We start from the raw sequence: 22,380 nt of genomic DNA on the forward strand, positions 1-22,380 counted from the left end.
CCCAAAAACTATATTACTTGAACTCTATATCCATAGTTTCTCTTCTCCTAGTATTACTCCATAACGATATCCATTTCCATTCTCTACCACATCACACACCTCTCTCTCTCTCTCTCTCTCTCTCTCTCTCTCTCCCTCCGCCGCTCTGCCTTCTTTCTTTTCCTCCGCTTTTGCTGAAGAATGCAAACCCAAGCACGAACGCGAGCGGCTCTGAGATTCCAAGCCTTCCCCTCCTTCGCTAACCGGGCTCCCCTTCCCTTCGTAATCTCCTTTCCCCCTACCCGACGGCGCGTTCGAGTCCGATGTAGTGCCGCCTCCGAGGGTGGTTCCATCGGCGGGAATCCTCAGCAGCAGGTGCAGCAGAGGAAGGCGTACCCTTTCGATGCGATAGAGCCGCGATGGCAGCGCTACTGGGACGAGAACCGAACGTTTCGGACGCCTGATGAGGTTGACACTTCGAAGCCCAAATGCTACATCCTCGACATGTTCCCTTACCCTAGGTAACATCTCTTGTTCAGATAACCCGTTTGTTTTCTTGGATTAAAATATGATTTGAATGGGTTTCGTTAGCTCTTCATACGAGAGAGAGAGAGAGAGAGAGAGAGAGAATTATGGTTCTCGAAGAAACAGCAATGTTGTCTGCTCCAATTTGCCTGCTTATTCTTCTTCTAGGGACTTCGTTCGCTTCCTTTATGCCCACACAAATAGGATCTCCTTTCCAGACGTCCAATCCAGAAATTTTTCGTTAGCTCTTGATAGGGAAGGTTACAGATATGGTTTCTTGATAACCATTCTAGTTACTAGAATGAAAACTGAACCTGAGGTTTGAGCCTTGGTTGGTAGTGACACCATCAGCTTTACTGGGTTTGTCAATCTTTAGGCCAAACCACTCAAAAATATTAGGTATCAACTCTATTAGACAAGTTCATTATGGATATATTGGTACCAACTCTATTAGACAGGTGCATTATGGATATATCCATAATGACAGGTTCATTATGAATATATTGGTACCAACTCTATTAGAAATATGTGGAAGCAATGGACCAGAAACCCACCTATATATAGTGATTCTAGGTGTGAATTAGTGATGATACATCTGTGGGTATTTGGATGAAGTCATACAATTAGTTTATATAGACATTAAAGTGTAAATACTAGCCTAGCTTTTGACTCTTTAATGGCTGCCTGCCTTATGCAAAACTCCTGTCGTCTAATCCTTTTGCCATGTTTTCCTTAGATTTTCCATGTACAGTAGAATTTTTTGTTTGTACTTGTGAATTCATCTTTTATGATCTTTAAGGTGTTATCTGTGTAATTATCCATATATTTTTGTAGTGGAGCTGGATTACATGTTGGTCATCCCCTTGGATATACTGCCACCGACATACTTTCAAGATATAAACGAATGAAGGGCTTCAATGTTTTGCATCCAATGGGCTGGGATGCGTTCGGTCTTCCTGCTGAACAATATGCCATTGAGGTTTGTTTTCGTGCCATTATTCCATGAGAAAGTTTCTCTTGTATCTTACTCTTATTAGTCAATACTCTTTTGCACAGACTGGGACACATCCGAAGGTTACAACCAAACAAAATATTGAACGATTTCGGTCTCAGGTACCGATGCCACATTCATTTCTACTAGCAATTGAGTTGATTACTACAAAAGTGTGAATCTTCTTACATATGCACTTCTAGAGCAAACAAATTGACTTCCTTTTCTTTGCAAATACAAAGTCAAAGTAGGCAAGGTGGATGTTGTTCATCATTTTATCTTAGAATTCTTAATCGACCAGCTCTATGTCATCTGCCATAAGTCAAGAAACATAAATAGGCAACACAAAGTCTAATTGAGTGTAACTATCTTATTTAAGTGAATTTTGTAAAATCATGAAGTTTCTAATCTGCTCAATAATGGTTTTACACAATCTGTAAGAATTTTGTGGAAGGAAGATATGCCAAAATTGACCTTGGTATGCATATGCATTATTGACACAAGTCACACAACTCAGCAGGCATGTGCTATTACTTTTTGGTCACAACATTTGTCAACCCATGCTGATCAAATGGAAATTTTTGATCTCTTGCCTATGCTCTGCTCATCTTTCAGGGACATGCCTATCGCCTACAAAAAGTCACTTCATTAGTTCAAATACTACAGTGTCAAAACATACATCTCGTGCAAATTGTAGGTACTAGAATTGCTAACTCTTTTAGTTAATGAACTAAGAATAAGTGAAGACAAAATCAGAGGTTGTCTAACATGTCTATTTTCTAATTTGATTGACATTCTTGTTTGTCTTCACTCAAATGAATTGAACTCAAAGCTTCATTTTGTGACTCTTCAATGGCCTTGTAGATGTCTAGTTATGAATCTAGGTTTTCAAGTCTTATACTTATATGGAATGATTTTTTTTTTGTTGCAATATTAGATTAATTGGAATATTGGATATTGCTAGTCTTCAAACAGTTTTGATTAATGCTGCAGTCTATAAGTTAAAGTATGGTGTAATTGCAGGCAAGAGCACTAATTCCCACTAATAAAAGAAAAATAGCATCACTTATGGTATACTATGCCACATAGCAGTTTATTTCCATGATCTTTATAAAACTGTCAATCTATCATTTCCATCTGATGATGACATGTGGTTATATTTTGTAAGTTTCCATTTGAGTAACTTACTGAGGAAATTTTGGATTTCAGATATTATCCAAAGAAAATTCCATTTGAAAGTGGTAAATACACTAACATGATATCTTTTGGTAATTTTTTGATGCACTAATTATATAATTAATGAGTGCGAGAAAAAAAAATTATGTAATGTACAGAGATAAAAATAATTAAAAAAATCGTAACATAAGTTTGACTACAAAGGAAATATAGATTGTTCATAAAAGAGTTAATTGTATTCTTTTCCACTTTTATGTACCCATTGGCACTTTCTTCAGCAGTTTTTGTATTCTTGGTTGGCAGCTGAAGTCATTAGGTTTTTCATATGATTGGGATCGTGAGTTCTCCACCACTGAACCTGAGTATTATAAATGGACGCAATGGATTTTTCTTCAGCTGTTCAAGAAAGGACTCGCATACCAGGTCTCGAACTTGTCTTAATTTTTCATATATAGGCTTTTGATTCTTGACTCATAGTTTGACCCTTAGGCATTGCAACCTTTCTTTATTGTCATATATTTTCCTACTTGTGTTAATTTTATGTTTCAGTTTCCTGTTAAATTGTAGAAAAATTAAGATAAGTTATCTTTAAATTCAGGCTGAAATACCTGTTAATTGGTGTCCTGCACTTGGCACTGTCTTGGCAAATGAAGAAGTGGTCAATGGTGTTAGTGAACGAGGGGGTCATCCTGTTGTAAGAAAGGTAGTAGTGAACTTTAAATTCTGTCCAAAGGAAGTTTTTGTCTGATATCTGTTCTTTTGAATCTGATCAGCCAATGCGACAATGGATTCTCAAGATAACTGCTTATGCTGATCGTCTTCTTGAAGATTTGGATGATCTTGATTGGCCTGAGAGCATCAAAGAAATGCAGAGAAATTGGATTGGCCGTTCAGAAGGTGCTGAACTAGAATTTGGTGTAGTTGATTCCCAGGGATATGAGCAAGGCCTAAAACTGTCTGTGTATACAACTAGACCAGACACTATATTTGGCGCAACGTATGAAAAGTTTTGATTTTCTGCTGTTTAGCTTAATGCCCAGTGACCCTTAATCTTATTTTATACCCCTGTCTTCTTTTTTTCTGTCTGCAGATTTATTGTTGTGGCACCTGAGCATTCATTGTTGTCATCATTAACAACTGAGGCCCAGCATGAGAAAGTAATTTTACTTGGTTATTTATTTTCTTTATTTGTCGTGAGTTCTAGGAGTTAAACAAGAAAATGTTACCAACAAATGCAGGTAGAGCACTACAGGGTGCTTGCTTCAAAAAAAAGTGATCTTGAGAGAACTGATCTTCAAAAGGCAAAGACAGGAGTTTTTAGTGGTTCATATGCTATGAATCCAGCTACTAGGGAAACCATTCCAATATGGATAGCAGACTATGTCTTAGGAAGGTTTATCTGGATTTAATTTTTGTATATTTCATACAGTTTCTGGTTAATCTTAAAATTTTTTATTTGACATAATCCTGTATGTTCTTTTCATGTTTGGACCAAATAATCATGGTTCCAACTTCCAAGTAATTCCTATATAAGAAAATCTTTGTGCTATGTAGGTGACAAAAAGTTACTAGTAGGTTTTTGATCTGGTGGAAGAAGGCGCTGCTAAAAGTTGACTAGTGAAATATAATAAAACATCACCTAGACATCATATGGTGCTGAAACTTATCTAAGTTGAAGAGGTGCTTTGGCCTAATATGGACTTTCAGATTTGTTAGGATTTTATAAATTAAAGCATGTAAAAAAGATGAGTTTGGTCAATGATTTTAGAATCTGAGATTGCCCTTTAGGGACTTGAATTCCATCATATTCAAGACATGGAAATAGTCTCTTTGCATACGAAGGAGACACTCCGCAAACCCAAATGAGCAGGAGCTTCATGCACTAGCTGATTGTCATTTTCTTTTTGCGTCATAATAGCTTCATTAAGCTTAAAATTCAATTGATACTTGGTTCCATTGACTTATAAAGTTGTGCCAATCTTTCACATATCTTATTTTAGATAAAACTAAAAGTTAATTTTCTGTTCAGCTTCTAACATAGTATCAAGATTTATTTTGTGTTCATCAATCTTTATCTCTAATATCCCATGTCTTGAAACTTCGAGCAGCTCATTTTATCAACTCAATCAAGACAAATCGCTAGAAACCATATAGTACACAGTGTTAATCTTGTTATTTGTTAGTCAGAATTTTGTTGCTCTGTCAATTAAAAGATCCATGAGAATTAAATCAAAACGACTAATTATCTGTTTTACTTCTCTGAATGAGGAAATAGGAAAAGGAGTTTTTGTTTTCTTACTTATTTTTTGGAAGGAAGTTGAACTATATCCACCTATCATGTTCATCAAGGATCGTTGCGTCATGGCACAATTATGTTTAACACCTTTTTGGTATGTTATGATTTTATGCCATATAGGTTAGTGTGCTTGTGCCAGTTGTCAAGGGACAAATCTGGGATAGATGCTGTGACACATGGCATCGTCTTTTTAGCATTACGTTTTAACCCATTGCCATGTGTTCATCAGTGCAACACTACTTGATTCTCGTATCTGTTTAAATTCTTATTTTTAATTTTTTCTGTTTAAGATTAAATGCTCTAGCAATCAAACACAGTTTTCTCTAGGCTTGTGAGAGTTCTACTGATATACGTTTGCATTTTGAAGTCACATTATTTTTGTTATTGATGAGTTATTAACATCATTGTTTGATGGTCATTATGATTATCAGTAACATTCCTTTTGTTGTTAATTAGTTATCAACATCATTGATTAATGGTCACTGTGACTATCGGTAACATTCCTTTTCCATTCTTAATATGCAGCTATGGTACTGGAGCAATCATGGCTGTGCCTGCACATGATTCTCGTGACTATGAGTTTGCCTTAAAATATGATATTCCAATAATGAGGGTTGTAAGTCGTACTGATAGAAGTGATGATGACAGTGAACCATATGTAGATGATGGTATCATGATCAACTCATCAAATTCGTTATCTGGTTTGAATATTAATGGCTTGTCATGCAAAGATGCTGCTTCAAAAGTAATAGATTGGCTTGAGAGTACTGGTCATGGAATAAAAAAGGTCTCCCTTTGCTCTGTTGGTACTTTGTCTTCAGTTTGGCAATGCCACTGTGTATTGTTTTGCCCTATCTTGGACTGAGCATGTTGCTTCATTAGGTCAACTACAAGCTGAGGGATTGGCTTTTTGCTAGGCAACGCTATTGGGGAGAACCTTTTCCTGTGGTTTATCTGGATGATAGCGGTGAAGTAGTTCCTTTACAGGAAAATGAGCTTCCGCTAGTACTTCCAGACTTGGATGACTTTAACCCTACTGGAACAGGGGAGCCTCCATTAGCAAAAGCAACATCATGGGTATGTTTAAACAATATAACAAACATAAGTATCCATCTGGATAAAATAGCAACTTGTTTTCTCATGTTTTCTTGGTTAATTTTGCCTTGTCCTTGTAGATAGATGTTAGTGGCTCTGATCTTTTGATTAGTCTGCAAAGTCTATTTTAATCATGGATTTGTGTATAGATTTGTTGATATGAACCTGTATGTATTGCTTCAGTGAAACATCAAAATGTAGACTGCTTTTCATTTTGTTATACTTATTAGCTATTGATCTTTCATGTTCTATGGTTAGGCTAGATATGCCCTTTTCTCCATCATTTAGTCTCGACTATAAAGATCATCATATGCCTAGTATTGAGTTTCAATGCTTTCTTTTTTTATCAAGCCAACTTATATCTTCAAAAATTGCAGCTCCTGCTTTTCTATCATGCAGTGTAACATTTCTTTTGCAAAAATTGCTTCTCAACCAAATTGCTCAACTGTCCCTTGATATACTAGCATTTAATTGAATAAAATACGGCACAAATGGAACTTAGCTAAAAATCAGAGTTATTGTATCATAATTCCCTATATTTTGGTTGTGTTATTATTTGGTTTTGTCTGGGATGGGTTGGTACAGTGATATTGTCCACTGCAAATGACACTATACTAACTGAAAATCTCAGTCCGTTACCTCATTGTGGTTGTTTGATTAGATATTGCTTCTAATCATATAACAAATCTTGTTTGAATATAGGTTAAGACAGTGGATCCTGTATCTGGAAGACATGCAAGACGAGAAACAAATACAATGCCGCAATGGGCTGGTTCCTGCTGGTAATAGACTCATTGCAGCATTTATAATATGTTTTGTATGTACTTTCTTTTTCTTTTTAGAGTACATAAATCTGGTGTAGCATGTGCCAACCTGTGCTTCTTGTAGGTATATAAATTATTAAATGCATTGGCATTGGGTCAGATTAGGGTTATCCATTTTTTATGTGACCCTAATCTGGTGTAATTGGCCCTATTGAAACTTGAATTCATAGGGGGAGAGAGAGAACTTGAAAGACAGGCTTGATGCCGAGAAGATGAAGTTGCCATTGGTTTAGTCAGCTTTACAGGTGTAGATTAGAGACTTGACGCCGAGAAGATTATGTTAGGATCGAGAGCACTAAGAGGGGGGGGGTGAATTAGTGCAGCGGAAATCTTTCAGCGATTAAAAACGAAAGCTGCGTTCGTTTGATAAAAACTATTTTGATGCAAAAGCCGATTCTAAGAATACTTATGATTAAGTGCAGTTTATGTCTAAACACAGTTTGCGTCTAAGCGCAGTTTACGCAGTTTGCATCTAAATGCAGATTGCGTCTAAGCGCAGTTTGCGTCTAAGATCAGATTGCATCTAAGCGCAGTGCAGTTTGCGTCTAAACGCAGTTTTACGTCTAAGCGCAGTGCAGTTTGCGTCTAAACGCAGTTTTACGTCTAAACACAGTTTTACGTCTAAACGTAGTTTGCGTCTAAACGCAGTTTTACGTCTAAACGTAGTTTTACGTCTAAATGCAGTTTGCGTCTAAACGCAGTTTTACGTCTAAACGTAGTTTTACGTTTAAAAGTAGTTTACGTCTAAAACACAGTTTTAAAGGGATCTGAACTTAGAAACTTCGTTCGTAAAAGCGCAGAAGACAGTTTTGCAGAATCAAAACGTAAACGTAAACTGTAATGTATGAAAACATCGATTTACGTCTGAATGCAGATTCGGAAAGATCAGCACTTAGAAACTTGTTCGTAAAGGCGCAGAGAGCAGTAGCTATGTAGGAGGTTTGCAGTAATGATAAAGTGCTCAAGATAAACGCAAACCAGAGATTTAGAGTGGTTCGGTCAGTCTTGACCTACTCCACTTTTGGCTTCCTCCACCGATGAGGTCACCGACGTCAACTAGAAGCCTTCCTTCAATAGGCGAAGGCCAACTACCCTCTTACAGATTCACTCCTTTTGACGGGCTTAGGAGACAACCCTTACAGAAGTTTTCACTCCTCTCTTTACAACTCAAACTTGAAGAATAGAAAGAGGAGAACTAGCAGTTTTGAGCTCTAAGAAACACAGAAAGATAGCAAGATTTCGAGTGTGTGTTCTATGCTTTTAGTGCTGAATGGGTGGGGTATTTATAGGCCCCAACCCAGTTCAAATTTGGAGCTCAAAACGGTCAAATCCCGGAATTCCGGGATCAGGCGGTTGCACCTCCTGACTGGAGAGGTTGCACCGCCTGGCAGAGCTCGAAGACTGAGCCTCTGGGCGGTGCCACCTCTGTCAGGGGCGGTTGCACCTCTCTGCCAGAGCTCGAAGACTGAGCTCAGGCGGTGCCACCTCTCTGTCAGGGAGGTTGCACCGCCCAGTCTTGCTCGAAGACTGAGCTCAGGCGGTGCCACCTCCTGCCTGGGGCGGTTGCACCGCCCAGCTTCGCTGGGAGATCCTCTCCTGGGCGGTGCCACCTCCAACCCTGGCGGTGCCACCTCTTTCACTATTTCAGCTCACTTGGTTTGGCTTCAAACTTGGTCCAAACCAGTCCGAACTTGGGCCTAATTGACCCCTACTTGGGTTATAGGATTAACACCTAATCCTAACCCTAATTAACGTGCTAACTATGATTTTAAAGACATTTTCTAAGCTATTACAAAGTCCACAAGTCAAGACTTCTTCTGGCGAGCTTTCGGCAAACTTCCGGCGGTCTTCCGATGAACTCTCGGAAACCATTCTGCGGACTCCCGGCAAGCTCCTAGACTTCACGATTTGATCTTAGCGAGTTCCAACGAGCTTCTTCGGCAAGCTCCGATCTTTCTCGGCGAGCTCCGCGAACTTCCAACGAACCTTCCGGCGAGCTTTCGAAAATCCTTCGGCAAGCTCCCAACTCATTCTCGGCTAGTTCCGGTAGCATTCCCGATGAACCTTCGGACTTCCGTCGAACTCTCGAACTTGCAACAAATCCTTCGCGCTTGACTCCGACACTTTATTTCGCTTTATGTCTTCATCGTTATCATAGTTAATCCTGCACAATTAAAGCAAAACTTCGATCGAGACAATTAATCCTAAGCAATTAACCAAGTTGTCCGGCATGTCATTGGTCCCTTGACGCTTCGTCCGATTCTTCGGCGCATCGTCCTTTCCTGCAGCCTATTGCCCAATCGGCCTGTTGACTCCGCAACTCCGATATCCTTGGCACAATACCCGCTCTTCTTGGCCCGATGCCCGAGTCCACGGCCCGAAGCCTTCTGTCGATACGTCGACCGATCCACCGGCCCGACGTCCAATCTTCTGACATGTTCCTCCGGCACAACATGATTTTCCTGCTTTAATTGTCTCATCCTGATCGAGGCATCCTGCGTCACTCAAAACGCAGATTAAATCATAAACATATATCAAGTAGTTTCATCATCAAAATACGAGATTCAACAGATTAGAGACTGAAGCAAGCTGTGGAATAAAGTGCATGGATTCAGAGGTGTTGGCTTCAACAAGGAGAGTGGTGGCTGCAGATCTGAGATGCCTTAGAGTTGGAGATGGATCAGAATATGGAAATTGGGAATTCACTAGGGTTTTGTTTATCCCTTCGACTATTTAGTGTAAATATATACAATATCAATCTATAACATAATATGTTATATCTCATGCAGGAACAAGCAGCATGGTACATGAGGCCCTGGCCCTATATTCAGTCTTACAATTAGAGATGATGTTTCCATTATATCCTTGTCGCTCAAGTCACAAAGAAGCAATCTTATTGTGATGTGTGGTGCCATAGATCACTTTCTATGTAATATATCATACAATCTCTGTTGTAAAATTTTATATCTGATATCAAAACAATATATGTACAGTATATTATGTAATGCTATATATGTTAAAAATCTGGATTAGATCATAAATTGATCTGAGCAACACAGATCCATATCTTAACCAATTGTGAACTGGATCAGATTGCGCCATTATTATCCGAGTCATTAGGTCAATCCATTATTAATTTAATTAGGTATTGAATTGGATTGTGTTGGATATGACTTCAACCTTAGTTGGTCATGCCAACACATAGCAAAGCTAATTTTGGCATATGTTGGGTAGCACAATGGGCAAAGCAAACTATGCCACACAGGTTGGTCTTAAGAGTTTAAATTACAGAAAAATATTGCTTTTCCTATCAAGAGTATTGCAATACAGAAAAGTTCCAGTGTAACATCGCTCAATTTTTAGTAGTGTCCTTCGGTTTGTCCACACACGTAAATTGGGTTGGTATTTGATTTCAACTAAATTAGCCTACTTTTTTTCTTTTCAAGATATCATTCTTTAGAATTGAGTGTGCAATGACAATCTAGGTTTAGTACCAGATGCTATCTCAATGGTAATTTGAGCAACTCAAGGATCACATAGCTTTTTTGATCTATGTATTGTTTGAGCCAGTGCTATGGAGCAATAGCACTGGCTCCTTATCCTCTCTAATCGAGTACAAGTTCTAAGATATAATGTACTTCTATTCTTCTACCAAAATATTTTGGTTAGGTTTTGGTCTTTGCTTTAGTTTTGCATTATTTAGCATCCTCACATCTCTTCCAAAAGTCATTCTTTTGATAACAGGGAAAACTTTTGATAATGAAGTTTAAAGCCTTCAAGTAGGGGAAATCTTTTGGTACATGTTATCTACAAGGATGGCTTTCTTCTTGTGACATCAATTTGAAATAAATTTAAAATCAAGATCATCTTTTTTCTACACTATTTTGTAACTATTACCCTATGTTATGTCATTGCAGCATTAATGTTTCTGAAACCCTGAGAATTGTCCAATATAGTGTCATATGGAATATTATTTGAACACTTTGCAGGTATTATTTGAGATTTATGGACCCAAAAAATCCAACTGCATTGGTTGGCAAAGACAAAGAAAGGTTCACATGCTGTTCCTTCTGCCACACTTCATGAACTCAGTTTTAAGCTTGACATGGCTAACAAAATCCTGTATGGCTTTCATCTTAGGTACTGGAGCCCTGTTGACATATATGTTGGTGGTGCTGAGCATTCTGTCCTACACTTGCTTTATGCTAGGTTTTGGCACAAGGTTTGTTTCATAATATATTTGATTAAAATCCCATTTTGTGGTGGTTTAGGAAGTGACTTGAGACATTTGTGTTGGTCCCATGAAAGGATGTTAAACTTTTAAACATGGTAAAAATGGTATATATTATGCTAGTAAAGTACAGCTATAATAGAAGTGTGTCTGTTATGCCAACTGTATGATCTAGTTCACTTTCTGCACCAACAAGCAATCTTAGACTGTGAATTATGGCTTGCATTAGCATGACAACAGCACAAGCACAGGCATATGGACAATATGCAGTACTAAAATCTTTGGTTTCCTTAAACTTTTTTGAAACTTTTAATTCTTTTCATTTGAGTTTTTTGAAATTCTTGGTTTACCAAAATCCTTGGTCTTATTTCCTTGGAGGTATTTAATACTTTTAACATTGTTTTAAACTAAGAAACTATGTTCTGCCTTACAGGGAAAAAATGAAGCTTTCCCACCGGAATTCTAGCAGTGATTTGATCATGTCCAATCCTGATTGAGAAAGATATAGTAATTAGACATAGACACAGAAATACTTAAACCTTAATCTGTTACTGACTCAATCTATTTCCAACTTGACATTTGCTTCATTGTTGTACCTAAAATTGATGCTACCTAGTTGTTGAAACCTGTTCTTTTGTTGTACTTTCCATTCTTCTCTTTCCTTTGCACATTGTAGGTCTGTTTATGACTATGTTTGCATTTATGTCCAAGTGTGTTCTGTATTGTGTAACTTGCTATTTCTTAATTTTTCAATCTTGCTAAACGCTGTTTGCTAACAGTCTTAAGAGTTCCTCATATGTAGGTCCTGTATGATATAGGTGTGGTTTCAACCAAGGAACCTTTTCAGTGCCTTATAAATCAAGGGCTAATACTTGGTGAAGTAAGTAAACTCATTCATGGATGTAAACAAACTAAAGTAGCGATTAATAATATCTAACGGTCTTGTTACAGATAGAGTATACAGCATTCAGAGACCAAGAGGGGAGATTAGTTTCTGCTGATTCTGTTGGCGTCACCGATAACCATTTTCAAGAGAGAATACCTGCAGAGAAGGTATCTTGCAAAAGTGCCTAATTTAAATCCAAATATTGGAGCCTTAATTTACAATTTTTCTTCTATGTTCTTCCAAGTCTAACAAATATGTCTATCTTGCAGGTGATGAAGGTTGGTGACTTTTATGTTATAAAAGATAATCCCAGTATTCGATTAGTTGCTCGAGCCTACAAAATGAGTAAAAGCAGAGGAAATGTTATCAATCCAGATGATGTTGTTTCTGAGTATGGTGCAGATTCTCTCAGGTTGTATGAAATGTTCATGGGACCATTAAGGTAACTTTTTCTGTTACATTAAGTGAAATAAGCTATTGATATTCATGCTGACATTTGACTTTTATAGGGATTCAAAGACATGGAGTACTGGTGGAATTGAAGGAGTACATAGGTTTCTAGCTAGGACTTGGAGATTGATTGTAGGACCCCCTTTACCTGATGGATCATACAACTGCGGAACAATTGCCACTGATGATGAACCTACCTTGGATCAGTTGCGGAGTCTTCACAGATGTATTGCAAAAGTCAGGTTCTTTCTGCAGTTTCAGGGTCACGCAATTAAGAAACAATTTATTCTGATAAAATTTTCCCTTTTGATGGGTCAACCTTGGTTTCATATTTACATTTTGCAAATAGCTTGGTTAGAATTATTAACTTTTGCTTATCCAAGGGTTTTGTTTTCTGTTGTCCACACAAAAAAAGAAAGAAAAAACATATTTTTCTTAATTGTGTATCATCTTATTCTCCTTTTTGCAGGTATCAGAAGAAATTCAAGAAACAAGATTCAACACAGGAATTTCTGCAATGATGGAGTTCGTAAATGCTGCTTATAAGGTTTCTGAAAGCATTTGATTCCTTAGCTGTAGTATCATAACTGCTTTTGCAAGTTCATTAATTCATAGTTTTGTCAGCTTCAGTGAAAACTTACAAATGAGATACAACTCAGAATTATTACTACTAGACATTATAACTTGAACAGATTTTTCTTTCCTGTTTACTTCTGTCCAACGAATGCAATTTACGCCAGTTCAGTATGGTATGGCCAGTATTTGCAGGTCCGACGGCCGACTAGCATCCGACCAGCCCAAATTTTGGGTGTTTCATGTGCAATACAGGGCTTACCAAGCAATAAGCTCAGTAAATCAGACAGTAAGGGCTGTGAACCAGGCTTACTGCCTGGTTCAGGTTGGGTAATGGACCTGGACTGAGCGGTAAGCCCAGCCGTTTTTTAGTTTTAAAAATAGAACCTTAATTTATCTTCTGAGTTCTCCTGCGCTGTCTCCGTGTTCATTGTCACCCGCATCCTCATCCACTGCGCCTCCATCCGTCACCACTTGCCTGCTGCTCGCTGCCTCTGCCACCTTCAATGCATATTGAAACCCAGTTTGATTTTTTTGTATGCTTTTATGACCTGAATTAATCATATCATGAGAAAATAGAAACAAAACTTCTAAAAATCTTAGATTAGCGTAATCAAGGCATACATCAGAATATTATACATTCCAGTGCAATAATACATACATGAGAACAAGATTTTTAACATTGATGATCACAAGTTACTGACATACATGCACGACATATGGCTTATTTCCTACTAATACAAAATGGATATCGTGCTATTTCAGGAACTGTTATTGGCTGAAGGTCAATATTTGTTCAAAACCTACAGATAATATTGCTTCTACATCATGTGATGTTTGTAGACACTAGGCTACTTGTTGATTAGGTGAGTATATAACCACACAGTTGGATCACTGATTGAGAAACTTTATATGGTACGTTGGTGGTGGTATATATAAAAAAACATATTTGTTGTTGAGTGCTTGCACTGTTATACTTTGCTGCTCTTATGAGTAATAGCAAGACTCGTCATGCCATGGCATACCGCTCAATATGGATGGTATGCACCGATCTAAGAGGGGATCGATATGGGCAGTATATATCAGTCTGTCGGTGCACCCCCACCGTACCATATGTCGGTATGTCGGTACATAACGGATTGATGATCAGTCGGTACACTGGTACGGACCGGTAAGGCGAACCATAAGTAATAGGATTCACTAATTTAGCAAATTGAGACTGGGTATTATTGTTATTCCAAGACCCATGGGTATTATATTGATTGGAAGGTAATTGCATGGATCCAACGTAGGTCCACATAGTTTTTGACTAGTTCTGGGTGGATTTGACTCATATTGGTTGGAAGGCAGTTGCATGGATCCTAGCTAGATCTGCATAGTTTGTGACTAGATCTCGGTGGATCTGACTTGAATCTGTGTAGTTTAGGTTTAGGTATGGATTGGTGCTACCTTAATTAACTCCAATACTGAGTTGCTGATCAGTAAATTGATGCAAAAGCAGCATGAAGCAAGAGAGATACTGCATGCAAATGAAGATTAACAATGAAATTCAGAAACTAACTTCAGACTTACAGTAATTTGGAAAGGAATTCTTCCTTGCTTGAAATTTGATGCTTGATCTAAGAGGAGTGGAGAGGGGGGTGATAAAAGGCAAGCAATAGTTTGAAATGGATCTTTCGATAAATTTCAGCCGTAGACCCTCTGGGCGCGTGAGACATTAAATGAACTGGGTTAGCTGGTCCACATACCAGTAACTGTCAGACCGATAGTATCTAGCCATACATACTAGTTGTACTGGTTTTAAATCATTGGTTCCTTCCGATTAAAATTTTAGGTTTTGGTGCAGTTAAAATGCTCTTGCACTTCTTGGCTGTTTAGTTGCTTTATAGTGCTTCTCAATCATTCTTGTAGTGCAACCCAAGTATTGCCTGCTTTAGTGGCTAGCCAGTGTTTGCTATTGAGTTTAATAACCTTGATGTCTTAACATTGTGCAGTACACAAACATCTCAGAGAAATCTTAAATTAAGGTTCACTGAGGTATTTCTTTTTTTGATAGATGACATTGAGCTATTAGGAAGTTATTCTCTTTTTGGTTGAAAGGTAGATATAACCAGATGGACTTGACTAGGATGTGTTAATTTACCTACCAAGATACTGCTGCATATGGATGCAAGTATATGCAAATCATGTATGTCATCTAGGATCATGCTATTCTACTTTGTAAAAGCAAGATCTACTGTTTCCTAAATACTTGATTACTTTGAATATTTCTACGATATCTTTGTTTGACACTTACAATATATGCATGTGCTACTTGTTTGAATGAATCGCTTTAATCTACATATTCTTAACTATGGTCGGGATGACTGAAGCATACTTGTTATTCATTACTATTTCTTCAGTTCTTCAATCTATATATAGTCATATTATGATTTCATTCAATAGAATGTGTCTAATTTGGCTACTTTTTTGTATGTTTTTTTAGTGGGATAAACACCCGAAATCAATTTTGGAGCCGTTTGTTCTCTTGCTTTCACCTTTTGCACCTCACATGGCAGAGGAACTCTGGTCTCGAATGGGACACCAAGAATCACTTGCATATGAACAATTTCCAGAGGTACCAATTAGCATTCTTTGATGCTATGTACTCACTAATTTAGCACATTTGTGGTCAACTGGATGCTATGTGTAAAAGTTCATGAATAATGCAAACCAACGTTTATCTTTGTTTTAATGATGAACTTGGCATTTGTCATTGGCATTTTGTATGGAGACCCCTCTGCAAAAGAATGAACTTAGGAAGTGAAATGAACGAAAGTAATGTATCTTTGAAATGCAACACTGAGAAGTCATGTGCCAAGTATGTTGCATATATATTTGACAAGCAAAAAATTGATGCTTCATGTGCTTGCAAATTTCTGCTCACCTTCCAAAGTATAAAAGGAAATATATCATTAGTAAAAGTTGTCTGGTTTCTTCCTAGCTTGGCTCAACTACTGTAACCGATGTCTATACCTTAGAATTGATAATTCCTGTACATAACTATTGCCAAGTGCTTTTGTGTGAAATACAGGTAAAATTTATCTGGTTTGCTCTTAGCTTGTCTCAACTATTATTACCAAAATCTATACCTTATATTTGATAATTCTGCACATAACTATTGCTTGGTGCTAAATGAAGCCCCAGTTAAAATTAGCATCTTGAATGGAGAAAAATTATGACAACCAAATTACTATAATACGCCTGAAAATAATTTATATTTAAGTTTATCTCTCACAGAAATACCTTTCTTATTTGCTAACATTACATTAAATTCAAAGATGTGTATTTAATTTGTATTATGTTCTTGTTCATCCTCTTTGTATCTCATGTTTTCCACAATTTGGTCCAGGCTGAAAGTGAGTTTTTGAAAGATTCAAGCATTGTGCTGCCAGTTCAAATCAATGGGAAGACCAGGGGCACCATCCTGGTCGATGAAGCATGCTCTGAGGATGATGCATTCAGATTAGCATCAGAAGATGAAAAACTTTCCAAGTATATTTCGGTAAGGATGATAAAAAAGAGAATCTATGTTCCTGGAAGAATCTTAAATGTGATACTAGATCATCATAAGGTCAGTTCATGATCATTTCCACAGATACATATATTGGGCTATGTAATACTCCTTGTCATGGTTTTCAGCACAATGATTATTCTTTAGATAGGTTTGTCAGATGTTGTATGTGGTATTCATTGTGCTGCATAGCATGTACAATAAATTTATTCTTCCAACTAATTTGGTAAAACATATTTCATTATATGTTTCATGATGATTCTGTACATCGCATTTTTCTAATGGAATTAGTAAAAGATTGTTAGGAAGAGATAACCTCAAATGAAATATTAAGTACAGAAAATGATTAAACAATATCCTTATTTCTATTGTTTTGTACATTTTAAGTCTCGTAACAGGACATGACTAAATCCTGAACATCATCCTTGGTTTTTGTTTGTTCAAAAAATAGACCAGCCTCCAAAGAGCATTTGGTTTTTGTTTAATGGTTAAGAATTCTTCCATGAGAGAGCTCTGTAATTTTCATACCTTATGTTCCTGGCACCTAATTTCTATTTCTGTGGAAGGCCTGCATAGTCATAACTGCATGCAAAAGGAATTAAAACCCCCCTACTCTTACATCATAGGAATTTACAATTCATGCAAAGAAAGAAAAGTTATTTGTTTCCTCTGATCAGCAATCATGTTGCATTGTCCTCTTTGAGCTATTCTGATTAGGTAGAATTTTACTAATTGGTTGAGGTTCAATGCTTCAATTTGTATGAAGTTTTTGTCTGTAATTTCAGTATTTTCCCTAATTTTACATTCGCCAAGGCCCAAACCTATACTGGCAGGAGTTTTGTGCATTGGTCAGTCTTGCAAAATCTGTTACGTAGAGTACCCATCCTTAAGTTCATGAAACAAATTCATTTGTGTGGTTGCTATTATTTAAATGCTAATTACATCTTTAGCAAATTATTCGGCCTTAAAAAGCTGCAAGAATCGTCTGTGTTGTGAGGGTTGTCATAAGAACCTCTCCTTTTTTGCAACAACCCAAAACAAATCCAGATATTGGTGCTCAGGAGTTCCTTCTCTAGAAATATATTTGCAGTAACTATTCATGCTACTCTATAGCATATAAGATTGTTCTGTTGCTGGCCTCTCTGCAAGCACATTGTGTTAAAATCTACGGAAGTCTTTCGTGGAATGAGCATCTGGAATTCAATGGGTGCTTAGACCTTATAAATGTTGCATGAACGTGGGGAAGTCATGCCCCCTGTTCCTCATCTTTTATGTTGAAGACTTGGTACCTCCCAACTGATGCTCTATACTGGTTGGCACTTCAATTTTGTATAAGCCGTGAGGACCTGAAGCTCTCTGTTAAATATACAAGATGTAACAAAGTGATGGGCAAGCGCATCAGTGGCATGTCAGGACGAAGGATATTTTTGAGAAATTCTCTTGTTGAGAAAATGTAGCATGGGCATTGTGGTTTCGTGGTGCAATGATGTCGGGATCCGGTGATGATGTCAGGTTCAGTCCCCTGATAAATATTTTACAATCCAGTGAGCATATGTTCCATTTTGCATGTTATGTTTTATGATAGATTGAGGTTCGAATGGGGAAGCTAACGCGAGGAGTGATGAAATGACACGACGGCCCAGCTATCTGGATTTTCTCCTGTGAGACAAGTAAATTACTTTCATTCCCTGATTTTATTAGTGAATGACATAAATGTTTTATTTTCTGGCCTGTTTTATTAGATCATCAACTTTCTGTTGTTGGCAAGGTTCATGTTTGGTCTTACAATTGTCTGTTGACAGAATATTTGTATGTGATAAATTTATGTCTATATTTTATAGTTGGTGTCATTACAATAAATCTTAATAGTCCCTCTGTATGCAGGGATAAGACTGCTCCTGCAAGAGCCTTGTGCTTGTTGTGTTTGATCAGTATAGTTCTGTTATTTATGTCTCTGAGGAATCTTTGAGAAGACATAGTTGGAGGACATTATTTAGATAAATTCGACCAAGCACCAAGGTAATTTTGAGAATAATACAGAAATCACCAGCAACAGAGGGAAATGCTCCTTCTAGAGGACAAGTTTAAGATAGAAGTATTCAACAGTTAGGCCAGTCTTCAATTAAACTAGTCTTGAAAAAGCACAAAGAAACATGGTCCGGGTTTCAGTCAGCCCTCGGCTCGGAACTGTACCTACTGCCTGTTTCATATGGTTTTAGGTGGTACACCAGTCTTTGAAAGGAATGCTTAGTTGAGACATCTCTTTTTCCACGAAATGCCATGTTCAACCTTTTGATGTGATAGGAAAATAACTGTTTTGAGTATAACATAGTTCGTGATGAGGTATATCCATGATGATGTTTTGGATTATGTGAGTTCTCTTCATTTGTGTACATGGTTCAAGCAGAGATTTTTTTCTACTCTGCAGCAAGCGAAAAGAGAGCGAGTGAATATGGGAACGATCAGATGAGAGAGGTTAGAACTTAGAAGGAAGAAGTAATCAAATCTAGGCGACCGGCTATACATGATTGTTTATATGAATTTGATTTGAAACTTGTCTATTTCATCAGTAAAATAATTCTGCAATTAAAGCTGTTCTAACTCTGCTAGCTTCTCGTAGATCCACAGAGTTTACCATCTAATTTTTTTTGGATAAAGTATGAGTTTAGTCCTGTATGTTTTTATTTGAAGCATCTTCATCTTATTAGGCCTTAAATGTTGTGCTCAAGTTGGAACAATGGAAGCTATGGAAACCCCAAGGGAAACCAGTCTCATATAGTCTTCCTCTGTAGTCGTCACCGAGCACCAATCTCACAATTCAGCAAAGAGACAATGATGGTCGATCAAGCCTTGTGCTTGCGAGTTTGACAAGGCAGCAATGGCGCACATCAAGAAAGTTCCAGTAAGATTCTCAAATGGCTTCCATCACCACGAGGCCATTGATGGGTTTCAACAAGAGGAGCTTGTGCAGATGGTTGAGAAGCTCAACCGAGAGAAGGTGGTTGCAGAAGCAGGAACAAGGACTAATTACGCCATCTGATGAAGGGGGGTGTACGTGGCTTCAGCCTCATCAGCTTTCTATTCCTGCAGATCTATGCTGCTATACTTCAGATATTCTCCCATACAGCAATCTGGAGGACATCTTCACATCTTGCTGCAAGTATGGCTCATAGGATACCAAGTTGCAGTAAGTGGGAAGTATAATGGGAAGCAGTCTGATAGATCTCTATCCGAGAGACTGCCCTGCGTTCGAGGATGTGAAACTCCATTTACAGGCGCAGGTGAAACGAAAAAAATGGAGGCCTCCTTGGATAAAACACCTTTCTTGCTGAAAGCCTGGGATCTTCTCCATCAATATCATGGCATACATCGACTCATGTAAAGCTTAGAATTTGTACCGAGTTGATTGAAAGTTGCTTCGCATCAAATCATTAGATGCGATGGCATGACATACATGACTTGTGTAAAGCTTAGATTTTGGACTACGTAGGGTTGATTGAAAGTTACTTCATATTACATCGTCACAGAGGAAATAAACTATCGAAGTGCATTCAAGTGTAAACCTCCAATGGTCCGAAAATAACTCAGTTATGGTGGATGTGAAGATTGTAATTTTTGTTTTCCAGCTCTGTTGACAAGTGAGCCCATTTCGATTTAGCACTCGGATGTTATTGATTGCACTGTTTCTTCCTGGCAGGAGTAGTAGTAGTAGTAATAGTTTCGCCTGGTTTAAGAACAGACAACGATGAGCCCATGATTGTTAAATGTGAAATAATACAATAAATTGTGGTAATTACTTGGTCATTAGCTAACTTTTTGGTGCTCCAGTTAGTTGCACAAAAAAAAAAAAAAATGAATTGCCTAAACAAAAGGAAAATTGATGAAAGGGTATATGACCTTGTAGGTTGATTAAGGACTCGGAAATATATATATATTTCACTATCTTAAATTATTCCAAGAGGCACTCTACACTTGAAAGGCTTGCGGTATGCTCACCCTAAATTGGGTAACCTCCGCAGGGGATTCCAAGGTACAGCCCGTGAAGGAGTGGGTTGTCGTCACCATAGGTGAGAATAAAATTTGCGAATTCGAAGCATTTGAGCCCAAAAAAATAAAAATTTCGGGTCTCTTTGCCATCCAAGTGGGATACGGTGATCTCACCTGCCGGTCATTGGACTTTCATTTCCCCAAGTGCAGCTTCTTTACGGCGGCCCCCACTTTCTTCGCCGCGTATCAGATGGCAGGAAGCATAGCTTCTCCAATAGCGCGTAAAAAGATGGGCTGTGGTCACCTCCCGTGAGGATAATACGGCGGAACTGGAAGAAACTGAGGCCCAAAAATTTCTTTTGGGGGGATTTTTTTGCATCTAATCGGCGTTGGGTAAACGCACCTGCGAGTCACTGGACTTGCCCTTTTTCCCATTACCTGGATTCATTCATGTATGGGCGAAATAAACTCTATAAAATTGTAATTACAATTACTCGATGGAAACATACTTTTCTAAGGGTACAGCTGTGTGAATCAATCATCCTAAACACACTATTTTTGGTGTAACAAATATTTATTTACGAAACACATAATTATACTTGCTATGTCATCATTTATAAACGCGAAAATCATAATTTTATTCGATGAAAAATTACGATAAATATGTTATACATTATATTGAAGACACGTCACGTATACCACGTGATACCTAATGAATATTACAAATATTATTCCCATGTTACTTCACATTTCCAGCTTCGATGGACTACTTGGGCCGAGCCCTCTCGAAGCCCAGCCCATTCCTACCATGGTTCTGCTCACCGCAGTAAGAGTAAGAACACAGAACGACGGCGGCTTTTACACGAATTTAGTTTTCTCCCAAGGCACTCTACGCTCGAAAGGCTGGTGGTAAGCTCACCGAGAACGAAACAACAAGACACTTAATAAGGCTCATCTGGAAACTCCCAGAGAAATCGTTTGGGAGAAAAAAAAATGGTAAATAGATTAGTTGATACAAAAATAATAATAATAATAATTGTACGTGTAATAATGGCGTTAGATTAGTTAAATTTTTCACACAGATTTATTTATTATTATTTCGAAGGCACTTAAATCTCTTTATAGATTGATGGATGGATGGATAGATAGATACAAGGCTAGGATCCGGTCACCGCAGTGAGGCTAAGAAATCTGACATCGAGGGGTTTGAGGCCCAAAAGAATTTTTTTTAGGCCTCTTTGGCATCGCACTGACGTGCGGTACGTAGACCAGGAGGAATATGATGGCGTTGCGGATTCAGTCCGCAGCCGATGATCCGGGCACCGCCGTGAGACTGACCCGATAGGAATTTGATGCCAAAAAATTTTTTGTTCGGACTCCTTGACATCGCACTGACGTGCGGTAAGTTCACCTAAACTTATCGATGATATAGCGGAGTCAGCCCGCAGCCGATTGATCCGGTCACCGCCATCAGACTTGGAAATCTGACCTCCCTCCAGGGATTGGACGCCACAGACGTGCGGTAAGTTCACTCGGTGTCGTCACTGAAACTGGTTGCGGATTCAGCCGATGGACGATGATCCGGTCACCGCAGTGAAATTACGAAATCTGACCTCCAGGGATTTGACGCCAAAAAATTTTTTTTGGTGCCTCATTGTCCTCGCACTGACATGCGGTAAGTCCACCTTCGAGTCCTCACACCCTTTTTTTGGTTTTTGGCCTTTTTTCTTCTTCCCCCAGTCGAGTCCGTCGCTGCTGATTCAACCGGCGAGAGGCCAAGCTTCTGTGTTCTTCGATTCCCCAGGAGGGACACA

At 38.2% G+C, this 22,380-nt stretch overlaps 1 protein-coding gene across 7 annotated transcripts; it reads left to right on the forward strand.

Annotated features, from left to right (window-relative positions):
* The first annotated feature begins 61 nt into the window (after positions 1 to 61).
* LOC135611118 (leucine--tRNA ligase, chloroplastic/mitochondrial-like) lies at positions 62 to 20,177 on the forward strand. Of its 7 annotated transcripts, XR_010486440.1 has the most exons (22): positions 63 to 500; positions 1,339 to 1,483; positions 1,561 to 1,617; positions 2,975 to 3,094; positions 3,270 to 3,374; positions 3,445 to 3,668; positions 3,762 to 3,828; positions 3,910 to 4,064; positions 5,493 to 5,754; positions 5,850 to 6,044; positions 6,765 to 6,844; positions 10,876 to 10,938; positions 11,027 to 11,108; positions 11,920 to 11,997; positions 12,069 to 12,170; positions 12,273 to 12,445; positions 12,513 to 12,690; positions 12,923 to 13,000; positions 15,512 to 15,643; positions 16,418 to 16,570; positions 17,916 to 18,249; positions 19,288 to 20,177. XR_010486440.1 is itself a non-coding variant. In XM_065106464.1 (20 exons), exons 1-19 carry the CDS (start codon positions 181 to 183, stop codon positions 13,358 to 13,360), a joined length of 2,646 nt encoding a protein of 881 aa, XP_064962536.1. In that variant the 5' UTR covers positions 62 to 180; the 3' UTR covers positions 13,361 to 13,377; positions 15,512 to 15,571. The 7 variants fall into 7 exon arrangements, 6 of the variants coding, with proteins under 6 accessions (XP_064962536.1, XP_064962527.1, XP_064962541.1 ...); XM_065106464.1 differs by lacking the exons at positions 16,418 to 16,570; positions 17,916 to 18,249; positions 19,288 to 20,177 and adding an exon at positions 13,199 to 13,377 and having other exon boundaries at positions 62 to 500; positions 15,512 to 15,571; XM_065106455.1 differs by lacking the exons at positions 16,418 to 16,570; positions 17,916 to 18,249; positions 19,288 to 20,177 and adding an exon at positions 13,213 to 13,377 and having other exon boundaries at positions 62 to 500; positions 15,512 to 15,571.
* Positions 20,178 to 22,380: the final 2,203 nt, after the last annotated feature.

This window comes from Musa acuminata, chromosome BXJ1-2, assembly GCF_036884655.1.
Source record: "Musa acuminata AAA Group cultivar baxijiao chromosome BXJ1-2, Cavendish_Baxijiao_AAA, whole genome shotgun sequence".
NCBI lineage: Eukaryota > Viridiplantae > Streptophyta > Magnoliopsida > Zingiberales > Musaceae > Musa > Musa acuminata.